General features: G+C 35.5%; 1 protein-coding gene across 1 annotated transcript; it reads left to right on the forward strand.

Annotated features, from left to right (window-relative positions):
* Positions 1–17,220: 17,220 nt before the first annotated feature.
* LOC104900865 (uncharacterized) lies at positions 17,221–18,220 on the forward strand. Its single transcript, XM_010688396.4, has one exon. It carries the CDS (start codon positions 17,384–17,386, stop codon positions 17,951–17,953), a length of 570 nt encoding a protein of 189 aa, XP_010686698.1. The 5' UTR covers positions 17,221–17,383; the 3' UTR covers positions 17,954–18,220.
* The last annotated feature ends 5,298 nt before the right edge of the window (positions 18,221–23,518 follow it).

Genomic DNA, 23,518 nt, shown 5'->3' on the forward strand with positions numbered 1-23,518 from the left:
TTTTGAAGTCCTAAAATGCTTAAATTATACTAAAACAACGAGTTAGCACTAAAATAGAAAATAGCATCATTTTAGCAAACTTCAAGCTACGTTATTCACTAGAAATTTTGTGATGCTTGTCATGATGTAATGAAGCAAGAAAGCCAAGGGTTCAATTACAAAATTTCTTAGCAAGGAAAGAAAGCTCCTTATTGGAGTCTTCTGTTTCACGTCATTCTAGGCTCTGGAACTGCTGCTACTTGTTTTGCATTGGGCAGCAACTTCCCGTCATCGTATTGTGGCGTGTGACCTACGGTTGGAAAGATAATCAAGTGTAAAAACTCTGCAATTGTTTTCATAGTTAAATTTGCATCCAATCACCAGCTATAGCAAGAAGAATAGTGAAAGATCTTTCTGTCCGGATTTCTACAGCTTATTCAGATTTGAGCTTACTTTAAACATATTTTTGGATCTTTGTGGCCTTGAATTTTTGACATGTTGTATTATAAATAATTATTTTCTACCTACTAAAATTTCAAGTTTGAGTAATGAAAAACAAAGAGTTCTCTCTATTTGAAAACAAGCGTGTTTTCAGTCCAAAACTAGGTTTGGTTTTATTTATCAAAAATCTAAGAGCTAAGCTAGTAAAGTAGGTTGTAAAATAAGTTGTTTCAGCTTGTTTTAGCCTTGAGTGGTGGTAATTTGGATTGTTATTGTGATGGTAGTTTGTCATAGAACAAACCAGGTGAGTTTAGTTTGGTTCCTTTTAGTCGAATTCGTAATCTCTCTTAACTAATGCTCTCATGTGCTTAATCCATATGCATCATTATCAGAGATGTAGGTTAGTTGAGAGAATCTTAAACACCTCCTAAACCTATTCCTTATGCTTAAACATATTCCTAAAGACATTTCCTAAACCTAATCATAGAATTGCAAAAAAAAAAAACTGCTAGATTTTAACCCAAAGGTTTTCGGCAATATCTCCTTCATTGCTTTGTGTTTTTTGACGTATGACAGGTCATTTTGTGGGTTCAAGAAGTGAACATTCCGCTGGTACAATTTGAGAGTTATCGGAGTTCATTTGCTATTAATATGGGTCGGTTTTTCTTAAGACCTCTAAAATTGGCGAAAATTTTTAAGCTAGAGAAAAGCTTTATATGAGTTGTTCTAATTCTTATGCCATGGGTTCCTTATACCAGAACCACGAAAATATTATAATTCCTAAATTTGATGGTTTTCTTAGTCTATCTAAATTTCAAAATTGGCTTCACCAAGTTGATAAAGTTTATGAATGGTATGATCTTTCCGATTATGCTTTGATTGAACTAATCAAAATTTTTTGTAGAAAACATGCTTTAGAATGGTGGGATGACTTAACGACCAAGACAAGAAGAGATGGAAAACTGAATATTAGAACTTGGAGTAAGTTGAGAAGAGAGCTCAAGGAGTTTTTGTCATGCTCTTATCAAAGGGGTTGTTTATGTAATTCTTGTGTAAGAGAAACACTCGATCTTTGTACTCAAAAACTTCAAAAGAGTATTTCTCAACTTCAAGCCATGAAAGAAGATCTCCATGAAATTCAGCAACCTATTGGAGACATTTAATTTGAGTTACCAAAGAAATCATCTCAAATGAAGAAACAACAATGGAGGTCGAATTCATAGTGGAAGAAAAGGAGGAAGTGGTCTGTTGTGAACCAAAAGGAAAGCACAAGGATAGCGGAACCAATAGAAGCACAACAACTTTAAAGTGATGATAAAGAATTGGAAGAAGATTTTGAACTTCCTATAATATTATCTCAAAATTCTTATTTTGCAGGTTTGCCAAGGCAAGTTAAAAACTTTGATACAATTTTCGAACCTCTTCCAAGTTGGTTAATCCAAACTTTTGTGGTTGGAGAGCATATTGAAGATAAAAAGAGCCAATGAGAGGAGATTTTTGGTGAAAGTTTTAGCTTTCCATGTCCAAAAATCACTAACAAGATTCGAGGACGAATCGATTTTAAAGTAAGGGAGTATGATGCATACACATCTAGTGGCTCTAAGCTAACCACTCCAAAGTTTTGAATAACTTTATTTAATTATTGGTTGTGGTTGTTTTTAAGAATAAAAAAGGTTTTCAAGGGCTTAATTTGCTCTAATCCAGGTTATAATGAGTAAGAACAAGCACGACCTAAGCTTAGGAACAAGGGCACTTGTATCCGAAGCTAATGTTCTTTTTTGTCTAAACAAGATTTATATAGTTAATGGTAATTAATTAGCACTAATCTTGTTCAAGAGTTGTTTAATTATCTTTAGGTAGCTTGTTCTGAATTAGCTTATTAGTTTAGTTAGTTATATGCTTAAACGTGTAATGGAACTAAGCTACCAGCTGCCCATGAATGATGTAGAGGTGCTTGCTTGTGGTGCTTCATATTAATTATTGTTGTTTAAGTCCTAAAATGATTAACTTATACTAAAACAACGAGTTAGCACCAAAACTAAAAATAGCATCATTTTAGCAAAGTTCAAGCTACGGTATTCACTAGCAATTTTGTGATGCTTGACATGATGTAATGAAGCAAGAAGGTGAAGCAAGGAGCTTATTAATACTTACATAGTTTTTTAAAGACAAGGGTTTAATTACATTTTTTCCTATGAAGGAAAGCTCCTTTTTGGAGTCTTTTGTTTCACGTCATTTTTGGCTCTGGAACTGCTGTTGCTTGTTCTGCATTGGGAAGCAACTTTTCGTCATCACTTGAGGTGTGTGATCTATAGTTTGAAATATATTCAAGTGTAGAAAATCCTCCAATTGGTTTCATAGTTAAATTCACATCCAATCAAAAGTTATAGCAAAAAGAATTGAGAAAGGTCTTTCTCTCCGGATTTCAGCAGCTTATTCAATTTTGAGCTTATTTTAAACATATTTTTAGATCTTTGTTGGCCGTGAATTTTTTACATGTTGTATTATAAATAGTAATCTGCTAGTTTGTAAAATTTCAAGTTTGATTAATGAAAAAGCAGAGAGTTCTCTCTCTTGAAAACAAGTGTGTTTTCAGTCCAAAACTGGTTTTGTTTTGTTTGCTTGTCATTCATTGAGATGAGCTAAGCTAGTAAAGTAGGTTGTAAAAAAAGTTATTTCACCTTGTTTTAGCCTTTAGTGGTGGTAGTTTGGGTTGTGATTGTTGTGGTAGTTTGTCTCAGAACAAACCGGGTGAATTTACTGTGGTTCCTTTTAGTTGAATTCTTAATCTCTCTTAACTAATGCTCTCATGTGCTTAATCCATATGCATCAGATATCCTTCAAGCATATCATCGTTAAACTGATCTACAATAATATAGGTATCATCATCAACTCCAGACTAAACCACGATCTCAAAAAACTCATCCTCATCACTAAGATTTATATCAACAACTAGCAAATAGGCAAGTGCAAACAAATCCTCATGATATACTACTCCATTTTGGTGAATGGCATCCCCCATACTCATTTTCAAGCAAAACAAGTACTAAGACAAGGTCATCCCTTGTCTCGTTTTCTGTTTGCTCTTAGTATGGTATATTTAAGCAGATGTTTAGGTGAATTGAAAAATGATCCTAATTTGAACTTCCATCCTACATTGATAGAAAACATTTGAATCATCTTATGTTCGTAGATAATTTGTTACTTTTTGCTAGAGCTGACTATAGTTCTATTAGTATAATCATAGCAGCCTTTAGCAAATTCTCTAAGGCTTCAGGCCTTGAAGCTAGCATTGAGAAGAGCAATATTTATATTGCTGGGGTTTTAGATGAGGAAACTAGGGATATTGCAACTGTTGTTCATCTTCGTATTGGTGAACTTCTCTTCAGATATTAGGTGTTCCTTTATCTGTAAAGAAGTTGAATTACACTCAATGTAAAAGAGTGGTTAAAAAGATTACTGAGATAGCTCAAATTCGGATGACTAAAACTTTGAGTTATGCTGGTAGGCTTCAATTGGTTAGGAGTGTTTTAAGTAGTATGCAAATTAAAACTAATGAGCTCACATTTTCCCCTTGTCAAAAAAGATCATAAAGACTGTGGAAAGTGTGTGTAGAAGGTTTTTGTGGACTAGTAAGACAATGGGCACTAAGAAAGCTCCCATTTCTTGGAATTCTTTATATGACTTAAAGGTTGCTGAAGGCTGGAGTTTAATTAACATGGTTGTCTGGAAGGCTGCAATGTTTAAGTTACTTTGAGCTATTGGTTTTAAATAAGATAAGTTGTGGGTGCAATGGATTAATGCCTATTACTTGAGAAGGAAAAAAATCTACTCAGTGAATATTAGGAGTGACATGTCTCCTGAAGAAAATCATTAAATCCAGAGAACTGCTTGCAATTGTCGGAGATTGGGATGTTGTAGTCCATAATGGGAACTTCAGTGTACGAAAAGCCTACACTCTTATTTAGGGAGATGCTCAAAGGTGGATTGGAGGAGGTGGCTTTGTAACAACAAGGCTAGTCCTAAGAGTAAACTTGCATTGTTATGTGGCTTGATATTCACAATAGGCTTGCAACAATTGACAGAATTAGCAGATGGAAATTCAGGGATGGCAACGGGTGGGATTTGGGTCGGGTGAGCCATCACCCGGTTAGATTGACTCTCATCCATCCATCCGTCCCCCGCTTTACTCATCACCCGAAATCCATCCATCCGTCACAACCGGGTGGGTCGGATGATTAATTGGTGATAAACCTAAATATCAAATTTAGACTATAATGATTAAAAAAATAATATACCCAATTTCCACCTACACTTTCCCAAAATCATAAATAAATACGCCGATGTTTTTAGCATAGAGAAAAGGTGACCTCGCACCATACAAGTTTTAGAAAGTCGTCTTCACAATAATAAAGTCTCGACAACAATACTTCAACAATACGAGTTTGAACAAAAAAAATTAAACGGATGGATAATGGTCGGGTGCTTAATCGGGTGGTGGATCGGGTGATGGGTGAGAAATGGTCAGCCGCATCATACTCGGATCCGTTTCCCGGTCACTCGTCACCCGGTCTTCATCCGTTTATTATGGTTTTTCACCCTTTTATTTAAACAGGATGGAGCGGATTACTGGATATCCACTGGATATTGCCATCCCTAGATGGAATGTGAATTATGGTCTATGATGCATCTTATGTAATGCAACAAATGAATCAGTTCAACATTTGTTCTTTGAATGTGGCTATTCAGCTGAGGTGTGAAGGAGGATTCATATAGGTATCAACCAAATTTCATTACCTTTTTAAGAAGAGTGTAGGCTTGCTCAAAGCACAACTCATAGAAGAAGTGTGACTGCTAAAATTTATACCATAATATTTTCAAAAGTTATTCGTGCTATATGAATGCATAAAAAATGTTTGATAATAGATTCGTTAGCCCTCAATAATTAGTTAAGCTTGTTATGTTTAATGTAGCTTGTAATTGTAATGATGCTGAGAGGAAGATGTTAGTGCAGTAATGGCAAGTTGTAGGATGAGCCTTTTTGGCTAGGAGTCTGTTTAGTACCTGCTTATGGCTTGTTACTAGATTTAGTACTAGGTTGTACTAAATTCACTTTTTTTTTTGGTTATCAATAACTACTTTCAATAGCCAAGAAAAAATTATGTCTAAGTAAAAACCTTAAATTCAACATAATCAAAGACCCAACTTTATTAGCAGCTAACATATTAGCAACTAAATCAGAGTTCAAAAGTGATAGGGAATCTTAGAATTCTAACTACAAGTCTATCCACTTTATTTTTTCCACATAAGGATCAAACTGAGACTTCCATGGGTAAATCATAAAAGGCTCACCTTGAACATGTCATGGTCTCAGACAAACCAAATACATATCACAGGGATAAGAGAAACACATAAACCCGATTATTACCCATATCAAGGTGGTACTCTACATCACCTTTGTAGATCTGTCAATCAGCCTTAAGTCTAGCAATAATAGTCCTCATATCAATAGCAACACCTAACATTTTACCCACCAAACATGATTTTGATAAATTATCTATATATCTCTTTACTTGAGGTAAAGCATGTAATAATATAGCTTCAGGAAAAGTTGGAGAACCAGGAGAGTCACTTACAGAGAGATTAATCATATTAGAAGCAGCCATCATCTTAAGCAGAATGACCTTCAGCAATAAAATGAATAAAAGGTTCACCCTTCCCACCATTAACATCAAGCACCACATCCTTAAAAGACGTCATCCTCAACAAAGAACCAAAAATAAAAACCAAACCAAACTTAAAGAGTGTAACATGTAAATTTCTAGTTGATAGAATTGCAAAAGAATCAAGAAATATAAGACAGGAGTTAAAGGAAATTACTTGATAAGATAGACTTATATACACAAATAAATTAAGTGCAAAACCCTAAATAGGAGAGAGAACCGAAAGTTTTCCTATCCCGTTAAATGTGAAAGATGAATTAATGGATAGCAATACAGTGTCTTCAAGTAAAGTCCGACAAATTCGACCACCAAACACCATGCATACCACCGAAATGATGACAAAAACTAGAAAAGAAAAATTTAAGTAACTCACACACGATTGGGTGATTAAATGAAACTTCACATCCTCCATTAGAGAAACCCTAACCCTCTCTCTAAGCTTGTACTTAATGCCCATAAATTGAAGTCACCTAATGTACAAAAAGGTGAATTTAGTTGTAAACACTACTAGAAGAGCAGCAATTACTACTTCAATTAGGCCAAAAATTTCTGACAAAAGGCAAAATTAGGATAAACGCTACCCATTTTTGCAAACCTGGCCCTAATTGAGATTAGGGGGTGAAGAGAATTCTTCTAAATTGGATAAGCAAACTGTCAATAATATTAACATAAAAAGGACAATTTTTGTGGCAAAAAACAGACAAAACCATGATTGCAAATTTGATCAAAATCAAATTGGGGCATTTTTTCGAGTAAGTAGGGTTCCTAAAGGGATAGTTGGGGATGGATTAAAGGGAGGACCTTTTCTCTCTTTCTTTCTCTCTCATCTTTTAAATTTTATCATAGTAGTTTTTTGAAGATGAATCTAATGATATAAATTTTCTCTATCATATTATGGAGTAAGATATATATAAGATAAAACCAATTTTTCTTAAGGCATTAATTATTGATAAAAACAATTTTTCTTAAAACAATTAATGCCTTACCAAAGCGTGGATTATGCACTAGGGTAAAAGAACATATACCTTTTAAATTTAACTTTGAAAAAGAAATCTTTAGTTGTAAAATTTAAGGAAGCAAATAACAATAATTTTTTATAATTATAGACTCTAAAAATGATAAGACGTAGTTTAGAAAAGGGTGCATCACCATGCTCTACATGCACTTATTTACGTCCTAGGAGACCTAAATTACCCTTAACATTTCTATCCTATTGCGCCTTCTCCTTCTCCTGAAACCACCAACATCAATTGAACCCAGTAATTGAAGACAAACTAAGGGCCTGTTTGGTTCATTGAACTGGAATGGAATGGTATGGATATCCATACCAGGGTGGTATGGATCCAGAACCCCATACCAGTTTTAAACTGTTTGGTTCAATCCTGTAATGGATTCAATGTCCATTTCTGCTATTTGGTTCACTTTTGGAATGGATTCTGCATCCAGTTTTTATTTTAATATAAGGGGGTGTTTGGTTGGTTGAGTGGAAAGGGAAAGGGTTTGAGAAAGGGTTACAAGGAGAATGGAAAGGTTTACCCTTTGATTTTCAAAGTTGTTTGTTTAGATATTATCAAAGGAAACCCTAGTATTTCCCACCACCACAACTTTTCCCCTAAAACTACCACCACCCATGTAAAACTACTAACTTTCCCCCTCCTCCACCTTCCCCTCCCCGCGGCCACTGATTTTTACGGTAAATCATCTTTTCTCTTTCCTCCTCTCTTGTAGATCTAGAGTTTTTCGGCAAGGAAGAGGTGTTTTCCATGGATGGTGGTGGTTTTCGTGTGGATTGTGGTGGTTTTCGTGTGGATGTGGTGGTTTTTCGGGGTGGTGGTTAATTTCAGGTTGATGGTGGTGCTTTTAGGTGGTGGTTTTGGGTGTGGATTGGTGGTGGGGTGGTGGTTTTAGGTGTGGAGCGGTGGTGGGCTGGTGGTTTTAGGTGGTGGTTTTGGGTGTGGATTGGTGGTGGGGTGGTGGTTTCGGGTGTGGGACGTGGGGTGGTGGTTTTAGGTTGATGGTGGTGGTTTTAGGTGGTGGAGTGGTGGTTTTCGGTGGAGGGGTTCTAGGGTGGTGGTTCCCGTGGCAAAGTGGTTGTGGTCAAATATGATGGTCAAGGGTTTTCCATTCCCCCATTCCATTCCCCCATTCCATTCCCCCATTTCTAAGTGGAGGGGGTAGTGGGGAATCAAAATAGAGGGATTTGGGGTAATGGAGAGGAAAAGAGGGGAAACAAAACCCCCAATCCAAACAAGTTTTAAGGGAATGGAATCAACTAATTCCCTTACCCTTTCTTGTAACCCCCTAACCAAACGCCCCCTAATTGTACCAGGTATATATATACTTTACAACTTGCATCCAAGTAGCCATATCAATGGAGTGTCCAAACCATTGGACAAACCATTTTCATTACACCAGTGGACAAACCATTGGAACATCCAGACAAACAGATGCAAAAAGATGAAAGATGATAAAAACTTGAAAGATGCTAACCACTTTCTATGTGATTTGTGAATTACACCAGTGGACAAACCATATTACCTCAAAAATTTTGCAAACTTTGTTTCTTAACTACCCAGTAGGAACTAGGAACACTTTATCTCTTTGTTTTTCTTATTTCTGTTTTTTTATTGGTACAATACTATCCTTTTTCTGAGCTGCCAATATGATTTCTGCACTTAAAAGTTCCAAATATGCAGAATTGCAGATGCAATGTTACTCGACAAACTATTCTACCATGTGTGTTCTACCATTTTGCAAATCTTTTGTATTCGACAAACAGATGCAAAAATATGAAAAAATGAAAATTCATATAATATTGGTGGTCGGAAAAGGGTGGTCGGCGAAGGTGGTGGTCGGCGAAGGTGGTGGTCGGAAATGGGTGGTTGGCGGCTATTGGTTTCTCTTTTTTAGGGTTTAACCTCTCTCTCTCCCCTTTCCACAAAAATTAGAGTTTGAAACTTGAGTGGAATGGAGTTAGAAACTTAGGGGGGGAGGGGAGATTGGGATTCTAGAGGGATGGGGTGGAGATAGATACCCTTGGGTATGAGACTCTACCCTAAATATGTCCAACCAAACAATGGAATGGATGTCATTCCATTCCATTCCATTAAAAATACCCCAACCAAACACCCCCTAAAAATACGATTGAATCCACCTATGGAAGCAATTCAATTTCAAAGGTATAATACCCAACGTAATAAAAAATTGAATTTTGTTAACTAATTAAATCAATTACGATGTGTACTCACCATCAATTGTAAATACCAAGCAATTGGAACCGCTCCTAGATATTGAAACCAACAATAGATATTGGGCCTTAATTTTACATTAAGTAAATTGAAAAATAATGTCCTAGAAAAGCCTTATGAAGTTGTTCTATGAATTAATTGACACATGTGATGATTCATGAATCAATCATGATCGGCGAGAATGTTGGAGGATTAACTGACATTAATTTTTCTTCACATTAAGTTTCAGCAGTAGTATTTTTCTTCTTTCTAAATTTATGAGACGACCATGGGATGATTCATAATTGTTGGAGGATTAACTGATGCATTTTGTAAGACACAAGTTTGCCGGACAATTTAGATTCTAGAAAGCAAGTTTCATTCATAATTAACTTGGTGCTATTTCCTGCTGGTGGTCGAAATACCTTTGCTGCTTCATACAACTTGCATGAAATAGCCTTTGTTGTTTCATATGGCTGGGCTAAAATAGTCTCCGATATTACATCTGAACTTCTATACATCGCCCCACAATTACTTAAAGTCGCCCAAAAAAATAGTTGAAATTACCTCTATAACCTTCTTTTTTTTTTTTCTTAAATCATCACCACCCACCTGCCAAGCACCCACCACCACCACCACCTCCGATCCTGCCACAACAAGCCCTTAACTCTGAGTTCTCTCTCTCCTTCTCAAGCCCTTAAACCCTTAGTGTTCTCTCTCCTTCTCAGTCGCCGACCACCTTGCTGTGGCGTTGTACTCGAACTTCCGACGACTTCGCTGGTCCACCACCCCCAACGACCTGAGACCAAGGCGGACAACTCTCCGTCGACCCACGTAGAATTGTTGCGAAATTTTTTAGGATTGGGCGAACGTCCGCGGTGGACGTTCGACCCACCTCCGATCCGACCATGGGTGGAACGTCCACCGCGGATGTTCGCCCAATCCTAAAAAAATTTCACAACAATTCTACGTGGGTGATGATTCTGGAGATGTCGGTTGCCAGGGAGCTGTGTCATTGTACTTGGAGGCTGAGCTTCTGGAGTTGATGATTCCTCCCAGAGATGGCAGAATGTAGTATAACTTGGTCATTGTGCTGGTTGAATTTTATTTGCTGTCTTGGGTTTTTGCTCTGTGCTGCTTTTTTGTAGCTTGCTTTTGGTGCGGCTTTTGTTATGTTGAGATTTATAATACATGAAATTTATATGTTGTTGTGAGTTTTGATAAAAAAAAAAAAATTCTACGTGGGTGATGGTGGTGGTTGGGGGAGGTAGGTGACGGCGGTGGAAGGTCACAGGTGGCAGTGAAGAGGTAGGGGGTGGAGGGGCGTTGTGGGTGGTGTGTAAAGGAGGAAAGGGTAAAATAGTCCGAAAAAATGAATTTTGGGCGATTTTAAGTAATTTTGGGGCGATATAACCCCATATTACATAGATATTGCAAGAAGGAGGGCATCAATTTTCATGTATTTTGTACGAAATTTGGAAAATTCTCGAACAAATATAGAAACATTTTTATCCAAATTGAGGTCACTTGTGTCTAGATAATTGTTGATTTATTGAAGTTTCAATGCAGTTTTTTTCAATTATCATCATACTATTAGTCTACAAAAAAAAAATCTCCTAGTTTTATTATTCTCTAGAGATGGGAGGAGGTAGGGGTGTAAGTGGATTGGACTGGATTAGACTTTGCCAAATCCAATTCCAGTCTAAAGTTTTTTGGACTCGAGAAATTGAGTCCAAGTCAGATCCAAATATTTTTTTGAGTCCAGTCCAATCCAGTCCGATAATTTTTTCTTGAGTCCGAATCCAGTCCAGTCTGATTATTATATCTTTTTTCCCGATTTAAATTCAATGATTCACAACGTTTTTTGAGATGCTTGAGCATTTGACATCTGATTCAATTATCAATATCAACAAATTAGATTGAAAGCTTAAATTAAAGTAAAATACTATGAATAAAAAGTTGAATTAGATGCTTACCTTGATCTAAGTTGAGAGGAAGCAGAGAGACTGAGAATTAAACTGAGGGAGAAATAGAGAATGTGAGAGTCGAGACAGCAAGGTAGAAAGAAAAACAAGAGTAAGAGGAAGTGAGTAGTAGCACTGAGGAGTGAAGTGAGATAGAAGTAGTCGGCTACTAGCCTACTACTGCAGTACTACTAGTAGTATAATTAACTTATTTAACAAATGGAGCTAAGTGCAATAGTCTAGCGCCAAGTAAAGTTGTCTGGCGCCAGTTGAAATATTTAGAGAGGGAAGGTTGAAAACTCCAAAATTTTAAAAATAGTATCAATCTTTTTTAACATATACATTATATATGTATTAAACATATACTTCCTCTGTTTCTAAATAAGTGCAACATTTCTTGTTTTCACGTTTGCCAATGCATTATTCTAACCATTAATATCTTCAATTATCAATAAGTAAAAATTATAAAAAGTTGATATTAAAAAAATTCACATTTAGACGAATCTAACAAGATCCCACATGACTATATTTTTCCTAAACCCTAAATCACCAAAGCTAATTAAAGTTTAAACTGTGAATAGTAAACACTATGCAAATGTTGCACTTATTTAGAAACGGAGGAATTATTATGTATAAAAATATTTGTGGACTGGACTGGACTTATTGGACTCCAAAGGGATGAGTCCAAATCCAGTCCAAAAATATTTGGACTCGAAATTTGAGTCCGAGTCCAGTCCGAAAAATTTTCAATCCAGTCCAGTCCGACAAATTTGGACTGGACTGGATTGGACTCTGGACTTTTCGTAGTCCGCTTACACTCCTAGGAGGAGGAGAGAATATGTTTATAAAGAGAAGGTATTTTTTATAGAGAATATGATAACGAGGATTTTTAGGGTTCCGTCGAGTAGACTACAGTTGTGTTTAGTCACTCCAAGTTTAATTATTTTAAAAATAAGATAGTGTTATACTCCTTACGTCCCATAATAAAGTGATCACATTTCTTTCTGGGTGTCCCAAAATGTTGTGTTTGTTTTATTTTTTTATTAATTTTCTTGGACTAAATTATACTTATTTCTATACAAATTTTTCAAAATATCTCTACTTTTTTTTTAAAATATGTGTCCTATTTATTATTTTACACCATTCCAATAAACATTCATTTTTTTAAGGAAAAGTAAAATAAAGTACTAGTTTCAATATATATATATATATATATATATATATTATATAATATATATATATATATATATATATATATTTTAGCCAGAAAAAAAGAAACTAGGGAGGAACCCAATTAACAGGCCACCCTAAAGCATCCTTACGGATGATCGTGGAAAAAGCAATATCAGGAGATTCAAACCAATAACAGAGATTAGTAGTGGAATGACCATTATGTGCCATCCAGTAGGCAAATTCGCTTCTCTAAAAACATGCTGAATATTATACTTATCAAATTTTCTTAAATCATCCGCTGCATCATTAATAAGAGCATTGATGGACCAGGGAATTTTCCAGACTCTTTTGATGCTTGAATAACCGAGAGATTATCACCCTCAATAATAATATTCTTAGCCCCCAGATAGAGAGCTCCCCTTATACCTTCTCTTAGACCCCAGGCCTCAGCAACTAAAATAGAATTATTATCAGCAATGGCATTAGCACCACTAAGCAAAAGATTACCCACAACATATCTAATAACAAATCCATAAGCTGTGCTACCATCCTGCAACTTGGAACCATCAAAATTAAGTTTAAGAAAATCAAGAGGAGGGGGGACCAAATAATATTCTGTCTAGGCTTTTTAGCTTCTTTAACAACTTGTTGACTATATTCCAGATTGGAAAAATTAGAACAGGAACAATCTAGTTACGCATATAAGCTTTGATCATAGCTCCTAATTTGGCAGGAGAAAAGCTTTCCTGCCGAACAGTGATATTGTTTCTAGCATACCAAATGAACCACCACACAATAGCATAGAAATTGAGGTTCTTAAGAGTCAAACAAGACTTAAGATTGCAAAAATACTCAATAAAAGAAAGATCATTATTATCAATAGGAAGGGGAGAAAAAACTCCATTGACATTAACTATTTCTAAAACATCATGCATAAAAGGACAGTCAGAAATAAGTGATGGTCATCTTCAGAGTGAAAGTTACAAAAAACACACTCTAAAGGAAGGAAAAATGACTCATTTCTAATCTCTTTTTAGTAGGAGACCATTCTGACAAATTTTCCACAAAAAGAATTTAATCTTGGGTGGATGGACAACCCCAAATCCAAGCAAACCTAACCTGGTTGGGCGGATCTAAGCCATACCCTTGAAGCAGAGCAGCACCTGATTTCACCGAATATTCTCCATCAGCAGTAAGACCCCAAAAAATCCTATCTGCCATCTCATTATAAGGGATAAAATTTTTTACAATATCATTCACTACATTAATCGGAACATAATTTAAGAGAAGTTCTTTATTCCATTGAGCAGAATCTGTCATGAAAAAATTAACCATCAACTCCTCTGACCCAATAATAGGGGAGTACTTATCTTTAATAGGGTAATTAAACACCCAATTGTCATTCCAAAATGAGATATTCTCCCCATTCCCCACCATCCATCTAAGACCTTGCTTAAAAGGCGTACGAAGCGACATTAGTTTACGCCATTGCCAAGATACATTAGCTTTAGTTTTATAAGTAATAAGGTGTCTGTTTTAAATATTTTGCTTAGAGTTTAACCCATAGATTATTAGGCATCTAATTATTTTCCAAAGAAGTTTAAACTGGAGACTAAATTATTAATTTTAGCTTTTCTCAACCCCAATCCTCCAAATTTTTTAGAGTACAAATCTTATCCCAACCTATCAAGTTAGGAGCTTTAGAATTCGGATCTTTATTCCAAAGAAAATTCCTATAGTTTTTATCTAGAGAAGAGAGGATAGAAGGAGGGAGAGTAAAACTTTGCATTGAAAGCTAGCTTTAGAAGCTAGATTAGACTGAATTAAAATGGCTCTACTTGCTTGAGATAGAGAATTAGCTCTCCACTTGGTAAGCTGAAGGAGACTTTTTCTTGAATGAGCTAAAAGTTGCATTTGTGACCTTGCTACTAATGATTGGGCAACCCAAATAGTTACCTAGTGATAGAAGTTCTTCCATCTGAGATATTCTGAAAAACCTCAATAATTCTGTTGGGTATTTGTAGTACATTGAAAAGCAGACTTATGAAAATTGACAAGTTGGCCTGACATTGAGCAGTACTTGTTAAGAATAGTTTTATAGCATGACAACTTTCTACTTTAGCTTTTGCAAAAATCATTGTATCATCCGCAAAAGTTAAAAAAGGAATGTTAACTCTAGAATGACCAAGAGTGACCCCAATCAATCGAGAATCTATAGAACTAACTTGAAAAATTGACAGCTAAAATTTCTGCACATAGAATAAAAATGTACGGAGAAAGAGGATCTCCTTGACGAATACCTCTAAGGGAAGAACATATCTCCAGGAATACCATTAATAACGGAAAAGGACACAGTTGTAATGCATTGTGGAGCCAATTAATCCATTTTTCACAAAAACCCAATTTTCTAAAAGTTGCAAAAATAAAGCTCCACTCTAGTCTATCATAAGCTTTTTCCATATCTAATTTAATAGCTAACCACCCTTCTCTTCCTTTTTTATTCTTAAAAGAATGAAACACTTCATGAGCTAATAAAATATTATCTTGAATTTGTCTTTCGGGGACAAAAGCCCCTTGTAAAGGATGAATAATCCGACCCAACACTACTTTCAATCTATTAGCCATAATTTTTGAAATAATTTTATAAATAGTTGAGCAAAGACTAATAGGTCGAAAATGATTTGGGTTAGAAGGAGCTTCTATTTTAGGAATTAGAGTGATAAAAGTATGATTAATTTCATTTAAATTTTTTCCGGAGTGAAAAAAGGCTTTAATAGCCCTATACACTGAGTTTCCCACAAGAGTCCAATACTTCTGATAGAAGAAAGGAGTAAACCCGTCTGGATCCGGAGATTTATCCGGTGCTAGATCAAACAGAGCAGCTTTTACTTCTTCTATCGATATATCAGCGCATAAGTCTATATTATCATTTTCGAAATTATACACTCTAATAAAGATAGATCAGAGTCATAATTAAAGCAACAATCCATATTCTTAGTAAATCTTTTCTTAAACGCATTAGAAATACATTCTTCTACTAATTTTGGTTGAGTAACTGAACGATCTGACGGATCCTTAATAGAAGTGATTAAATTACGATTTCGTCTAATCGAAGCACACGCATGATAATACTTTGTATTTGCATCCCCAAATTTTAAATTATTAGCTTTAGCCTTGATTTTCCAATAAGAGTCTTGAAACTCTAGCAATTTTGCTTGCTTAGCCAAAAAAAAATCTTGTTGTCTAATTAATTGAGGACAATCATTTTGCTCTAATAATTAGTTTTGAATTCTTACCAGTTTTTCTTCAACAGTACTTAATTGTCTAGCTACATTGCCAAATCTGGTAGTTTCTTTTAAAAGTTTGCACTTCCTTGTTAAGCAATACATATTCGAACCTTGAAATTTTTGACACCAAGTTTTCTTTATTAAAACATCAAAATCCTTTCGGGATGTCCATACTTTATCAAATTTAAAAGGGGGGGCTTTTAGATTGCAATGGGTCTTGATGACCAATGATATAGGACATTGATCAGAAAAAGTGAAAAAATGATGCATAATTCTTGCATTTGGGAAAGCATTTAGCCAACTTATACTCGCAACCCCCTTATCTAATCTTTCCTAAATATTATTTGGACCACTTCTTGATTTTCGCCAAGTATAAGGGTTCCCCTCAAAAGGGAGTTCTATACATTCGATAGCAGCATAGAAATAGTTCATAATTGCTAATCTGGAAAATCTAAATTCAGCATCCCCTAGTTTATCTAAATGGGAACTTAATTCATTGAAGTCCCCTAAAATAATGAAAGGGCTTTCGAGCATTCTAATAAAATTAATTAATTCATCCCAAAATTCATACTTCAAATTATAATTAGGAGGAGCATATATAAAAATGGCAATAAAGCTAAAATCAATGGTTAATAGCTGAATTTTGCAAGCCCAAAATCGAGAAGCTTTACTAATGGATGATAGAACAAATGGATTGCAACGATCATTCTTCCACATGATCCACATTCCCCCATGCTAACCCCATTGACGGAAGGAAATCAAATTCAGTAAATCCACAGTACCTAACACATCCCTCAGAAGGAGGAGTTGGCCCTTTAGTCTCACATAGCATCATAACATTAACTTTATTAGATTGGCAAAAAACTTTCACTTCTTCCATAGCTAAAGGCCTCCTCGAACCTCTTATATTCCAACTACTAATAATCATAAAACATAGACATTTGTATGGCTAGACTTTCTAAGTTCTGCCCCTTATCAGACCTAATAACAATGACTTTCTCCAAACATTCATAAAATGCTAAAAAAATCTGATTTGCAGGTTCTTCGACATTGAAAACCATCCACAAGATTTTAAATGATAGCATTGCATAATAAATGGCATACAAACTGAATTTATTCATCAAAAAATGAATAATAACTTGCAAAAAGATAGCGTATATTTCTTGAATAACTTTCTGAGGCCCAAAACAGCTAAGGCCTTCTATTGGCACTCGTTGACAAAAACATTTGCCTCCATTCCAATAGCTTCTGGGGCCTTAAGTACTAGTTTCAATATAAAAGTATCATTTAAACACTTCGGTAAATATTGTAATTGAGAATTCCTACTACTTCTTTTATTTTCTTTAGTTATCGTAAAAAATAAGAATTGATTACTATATTATGAGACGGATGGAATATAAAAAGAAACAAGTGAAATTTTCAATACATCTAAATGCCAAAGTCAACCACCATCACGCGTGGTAAACCTCATCAGCTCGTCTTCCCCCTTTTTCTTCTTCCTCTTAAACCCTAAACCCGAAATCGGCAGCATTAACAGCAGCTTGCAATCCATTTCTAAAGATACTAAAAAACAAGAAAAAGAAAGAAAGATGAGAACCCTAGACGAGCAAGAAACGACGACTGTTTTCGAGAAGCTGTTCAAATTCGTGGGCAACAACCTGAAAAACATAGTTGACAACCCATCCTACGAAGGGCCGGGGCAAGATCCGAGCCCACGTCGGTACTGTTTCCGTCTCCAGAAGAACCGGGTCTACTACGCCAGCGAATCTCTTGTGAAACGCGCAACGAACGTTTCGAAGGAGAAACTGGTTTCGTTGGGAGTACAAGTTGGGAAGTTCACCCACCATGGAAGTTTCCATCTTACTATTCACGCACTCCCTTTGCTGGCCGCCAATGCTAAGCATAAGGTATGGCTTAAACCCACCTCTGAGATGTCATTTTTGTATGGAAACTCTATTTTGAAGGCTCATTTAGGCAGGATTACTGAAGATATTAATGCTGGTGATGGTATTGTTGTTTATTCTATGTCTGATCTTCCCTTGGGTTTCGGCATTGCCACTAAATCCACCAAAGATGTCCGTAAATCCGACCCGCAAGTTATGGTGGTTATTCATCAGGCTGATATTGGTGAGTATTTGAGGATGGAGGATGAACTCTGATTTTAATTTAAACATCATTACAAGATCATTGCAATGTCCAATTCTAATTTTTATATTATGCCTGTGTTCATTGCTTTGATTGATTTGTTTTAAGTTAAGTTGGCCAGTGTTGGTTTATTACGAGTGTAATTCTTGATTTCATTTTGGTTGGGGAGATTGTGTTGTTGATATTGAATTTGTGATGGTATTAGATGTGCCCCATTGCAAGGGAGAGATTTCAATCTGATATTGAATTCTTTTATCAATGTTGATCGATTCTTGGCACAAGTCTGTATAGTGTATATTGTATTCGAGCATATGGAGCATGCATAGTCCACAACTAGCTTGATTCTCTAACTTCCTGACTGCTCATCAAGACTGCTCATCAAGACTGCTCATCTCTAACTATTCTACTATATAGTTTCCTTTTGATCTTTGTAGACGACTACCTTAAACCCAAAGAAAAAACAGTGTGCAAATGTTTTTTTTTAATGAAGTCAAACTGCTCCTTGCATATTTGATCAGTTGAAGTGTAACATTGTTGGATCAACTGAGGTCAGATGATACAGTATTGAGTTCATATTCTCGTCGTATTGCTTTAGGCCTTCTTGAGGTTGTCATTTTGTCAATAGCCGAGGGACAGCCATTTGGATGGATGTATTGAGTCTTCAGTGAGCAATCCATTCTCGCAAATGAGGGAGACAACCCTTGGCTTACTTATTCTTGTATCATAATTACTTCATCTGTTATTTTTTTTTTACACACCGATTATTTTGACACTGAACATTTACTGTTGTTTTTATTACTTGATTATAATTATATGAAGATTTTATTTAAATTACTATATGAATATTTTATTACTAGTTGAAATGGTACCATTTGATGAAAGGTTTGTATTTGCACCAAATAGAACTCAGCCGAGATTAATTATTTTTCATTGGGAGGATGAGCACTGCAGTTTCAACAGATGATAATCCCTTCATCACTAGATAAAACTTCTTCTTACTAATTGTTCCGGTACTTCACCAAGCAAGGCTTGGAGTAATGATAAAGGTTTGACCTCATGACTTTAAGTTCATGTGATCAAATCCCACTAGAGGATCTTGGAGTGAGGTTTTCCATACCATCTCTGACTGATTGTACCTCTGTAAGGTGTCAGTTTAGCAGGGTCCTTCATCTTACAACTTAAGGAAAAAAATTTGTTGCCGTACTTCTATCTGAAGGTATTTTGATCTCGTAATATTACTTTTTTGCTTGTATCATTTTTCCCTCTTGTTGTATACATATCTTGTTTTCCTTTTCTTATCTTTTTTTGTCTCACCTCTCAATCACATTATCTTGTTAAGTAATCTTGAAACAGTGAAACCTTCACACTTAGAACTTGCATGATTGCTAATGCGGTGAGCCGGTGACCGCTTATATTTATTTAATTATAGTTAGTAAAAATTAATATTTGAAAATGTATATTGAGATCAATGAATCACATAATTATGTTTTTCTTTATTTATAATTTTTGAAGAAAGTGATTACGAAAGGTGTGAAGGAAAAAATATGGAAGAAATTACAAGGGTGGGAGGGGATGATTCTATCTAAGGCGAGAAGGAGGTCCTGATTAAGGCTATTGCCCAATCTATCCCTACCTACGTTATGAGTGTGATTAAGATTCCGTCCTCTTTTTGTGATGAGATTTGCTTTCTTGTTGCTCAATTTTGGTGAGGCCAAAAAGGAGGTGAAGAAAGATACACTGGATAGCTTGGCGAAAGTTGTGTCTTCCAAAATATGAAGGGGGTTTCGGGATTGTAAATTCTTTAATTGGGCACTTCTCGATAAGCAAGTGTGGAGAATTTTAAAGTCCGGGGATTTTTTACTTAGTTCTATGCTTAAGGCTAAATACTACCCTCACTTGTCATTTATGGAGGCAGTGCTTGGATCCTCCCCCAAGTTATACTTGGAGAGGGATATGGGAAGCTAGGTATTGTCAAAAGAGGGCTATGTTGGAGAATTGGTGGAGAAAGGGTTAAAATTTGGAAGGACTCTTGGATCCCGGGAACTCAAACAAGGAAAATTATTACTCCAGTTTGTGAGAATAACATGGATGCTGAAGTGACTTTGCTTATTGACCTAATTCAACCTTGCTGGAATTGAGAAATAATTTCCGGATTTTTTTCCCCATTCGCATTGAAACTAGTGTTTACTCATGGTGCTTATCGTATCGAGTGCACTCAAATAATTTTTTTTTCAAAGTAATTGGTGACACTATGGTTATGCTTTATCAAGGTAACTCGATAGAATCAAAACTTGACAACAATAATTCTCATTCAGACGTCCTTTTATTTACAATCAGATAGTAGCAACACACTTTTCTTTTGAAAATTGAAACAGATAAATATTTTTTACTTTTTCTAAAAATAACTGGAACTAATATATTGAAAGATATAAATTTCTCGTCAATTAAGTTATTATTGTGTTGTATAGCTAGTAAAGAACAAGAATGTAATTGGTATTCAACCGTAATTAAGATGATAATTCTCACCCAAAACACCCTAATTTACGCCATAATAGATCAGAAGAGGAAAATCAAAACCCTATATACTTGTAATCTTTCTACCAACGCTTAACCAAGATTTCTGGCAATAAAGGATGGCTTTGTTCAACTTTTCTTCCCTTAGGTAAGCAAACCATGAGAAGTATCACTTACCAATTTTCTCAGAAGCCTTTTGCTTCTTGCTGTTAGGCCTAAAACAAGCCATGCATCCATACGTTGTGGCACGCCGTGACTTCCTGTGTACATGAGACGTCATTAAGGTTGAAATCAAGTTGGGTCTCATCTTCGCCTTCGTCGATAATATTAGTGGTGATGGTCGTGGTGGCGGCGGCTGCGGCAATGACCAAGCGAATTGAGATACATACTTCGGAGCTGTAAGGGTATTTGGAGGAGTACAAGTGGTGGAACTTTGAGAAGAATTAAAATATATTATTGTCTTCCCTTTGTGAATGATAGTGATGATGATGATTATGATGGTAATGGTGACGGTGATGATGGGGGTAGCAGCAATGATGACCAAGGAACGAGACACATACTTTAGAGTAGGTGTAATTGGAGGAGTCGAAGTAGTGTGATTTTGCTTACAAGACATTGCTTTTGTCTTCTGGGATGATGGTGATGGTGAAGATGGTGATAAAGATGATGGTGGCGGCATCGTCGTAGTTGTGGGACTAGGACAAGACTCACAATAACAGGAAATAGAAGTGGTGGAACTTTGAGAAGGTGAAGACATAGTCATTACTTCAAACACCACCCACGAATCACATATTTGAAGTTGATTGCTCTATAATCACTTAGAAGTTATAACTCTATAAGGCTATAGTAAAGCTTCTTCTAGCTCAATGTGAAGTTTTTCTAATAGTTCAAATGCACTTAATAATGATGTTTTCTTCGAACAACTCTAAAGCGGGAAATAATCTAAGCCTGTTTACAGTTCTAGTAAATACAATATCTACAATTCCAAATCTCAATAGCCTCAAAGCTTTTGCGAAACAACACTAAGAGAGAATCGGGACTTTACAATAATAGTTGATTTGAATCGAATAGAATTGGTAATCGAGTTTCCTGGTATAGTTCAGTGAGTGTGATGGTAATAGTCCAAGCTATCTCAACTAAGGTTCCTTCTGCTGTGCTTAACTTCCCGTAAGGTAGTCGGAGAAATTCGAGCTGTTACAAGTAGGGGTGTAAGCGGACTACGAAAAGTCCAAAGTCCAATCCAGTCCAGTCCAAACTTGTCGGAGTGGACTAGACTGAAAAATTTTCGGAATGGACTCGGACTAATTTTCGAGTCCAAATATTTTTGGACTGGATTTGGACTCATCCCTTTGGAGTTCAATAAGTCCAGTCCAGTCCAAAAATATTTTTATATATAATATATATTTAATACATATATAATGTATATTTGAAAAAAAATTGATACTATTTTTTAAATTTTGGAGTTTTCAACCTTCCCTCTCTAAATATTTCAACTGGTGCCAGACAATTTACTTGACGTCAGACTATTGCACTTAGCTCCATTTGTTAAGTAAGTAAATTATACTAGCAGTACTGCAGTAGTAGGCTAGTAGCCGACTAATTCTATCTCACTTCGCTCCTCAGTCCTTACTACTTGCTTCCTCTTACTCTTCATTTTCTTTCTACCTCGCTGAATCGACTCTCGCATTCTCTATTTCTTCCTCAGATTAATTCTTAGTCTCTCTACTTCCTCTCAACTTAGATGAAGGTAAGCATCTAATTCAACTTTTTATTTTTATTTTTTTTTTGAGGGGAAAAGTTAGACTAGAATTTATTTCAAATCGTATTCTGCCAAAGTAGTAATACTTTGGGGAATGGGAGCCATACAAACAAGTTCAGAGATATCATGCGTATCCCATCTTGCCACTAAATGGGCTACAGTATTTCCGGTCCTTTTCACATGCGAATATTGATAATTGCATCAGATGTCAAATGCTCAAGCATTTCAAAAAACGTTGTGAATCATTGAATCTAAATCGGGAAAAAAGATATAATAATCGGACTGGACTGGATTCAGACTGAAGAAAAAATTATCGGACTGGATTGGACTGGTCTCAAAAAATATTTGGATCGGGCTTGGACTCAATTTCTCGAGTCCAAAAAACTTTGGACTGGATTCGGATTTGACAAAGTCCAATCCAGTCCAATCCACTTACACCCCTAGTTACAAGTGGTATCCTATCTATACTATTATCTAAAGTAAAATTTTAAATCCTACGTGGCAAGCTCACAATCACCGAGCAATTCCAGAGCTTCACAAACTAAAACTCTCAAATCGAGTGTCCACGTGGCATTTCGGAATATTTTGGTCGAGAATTATATGAAAAATGCAAAGGAAATCGTGATTTATGTTGATCAATTTATTAAGTTAGGCAATTAATTTCATGCTATCATATGTGATTTCCGAAAATCAAGAATATACCATTTATATATTAATGTGATTGACGTTAATTATGATATACTTTTGGCCGAAACTTTTATTTGTCATATTGATTATGTTCGAAAATTTGACTAACCAACTTAATGGCAAGTAATTTAAATTATCAATCAATCTTAATTATTGCCTTCTTTAAGGATAATTGTCAATCAATCAGTCAATTTAAATTGATATTATTTGAAATTCTTAAAACTTATTAACATGGTAATAAAATTAAGTTATCAATCAATCAATATTTATGCTAACTGTCAATCAACCATAATTTTGTGTACTAATTAGCTAATTTACATAAATATGCAAAATAAACATAAAATGTTTTAGTATAAATAGTGATGTTTTCTTATCGAACATCATAACTCATTTTCGTCAATTCAATTTTCTGAAAAAATGCCAACTTCTTCCCCTATCTCTAAGTCAATATTATGCTCTCCACAAAAAATCAGAGAAACACAAAATCCAACCAAAAAAATGGCCCCCTAAAGTTGAATATTCGAATTTCCTAGATGTTGAATTTATGGTTTTAACACTTTTTCGTGGAGGCCATTTTTATTCGCATAATGTGTCTAGTATTTTCACATATCATTTTAAT

This window comes from Beta vulgaris, chromosome 1, assembly GCF_026745355.1.
Source record: "Beta vulgaris subsp. vulgaris cultivar EL10 chromosome 1, EL10.2, whole genome shotgun sequence".
Taxonomy (NCBI): domain Eukaryota; kingdom Viridiplantae; phylum Streptophyta; class Magnoliopsida; order Caryophyllales; family Amaranthaceae; genus Beta; species Beta vulgaris.

Bases quoted from the DNA above. Each gene is read 5' to 3' on its own strand.
- LOC104900865 (XM_010688396.4), top strand. From the start codon at position 17,384: ATGAGAACCCTAGACGAGCAAGAAACGACGACTGTTTTCGAGAAGCTG.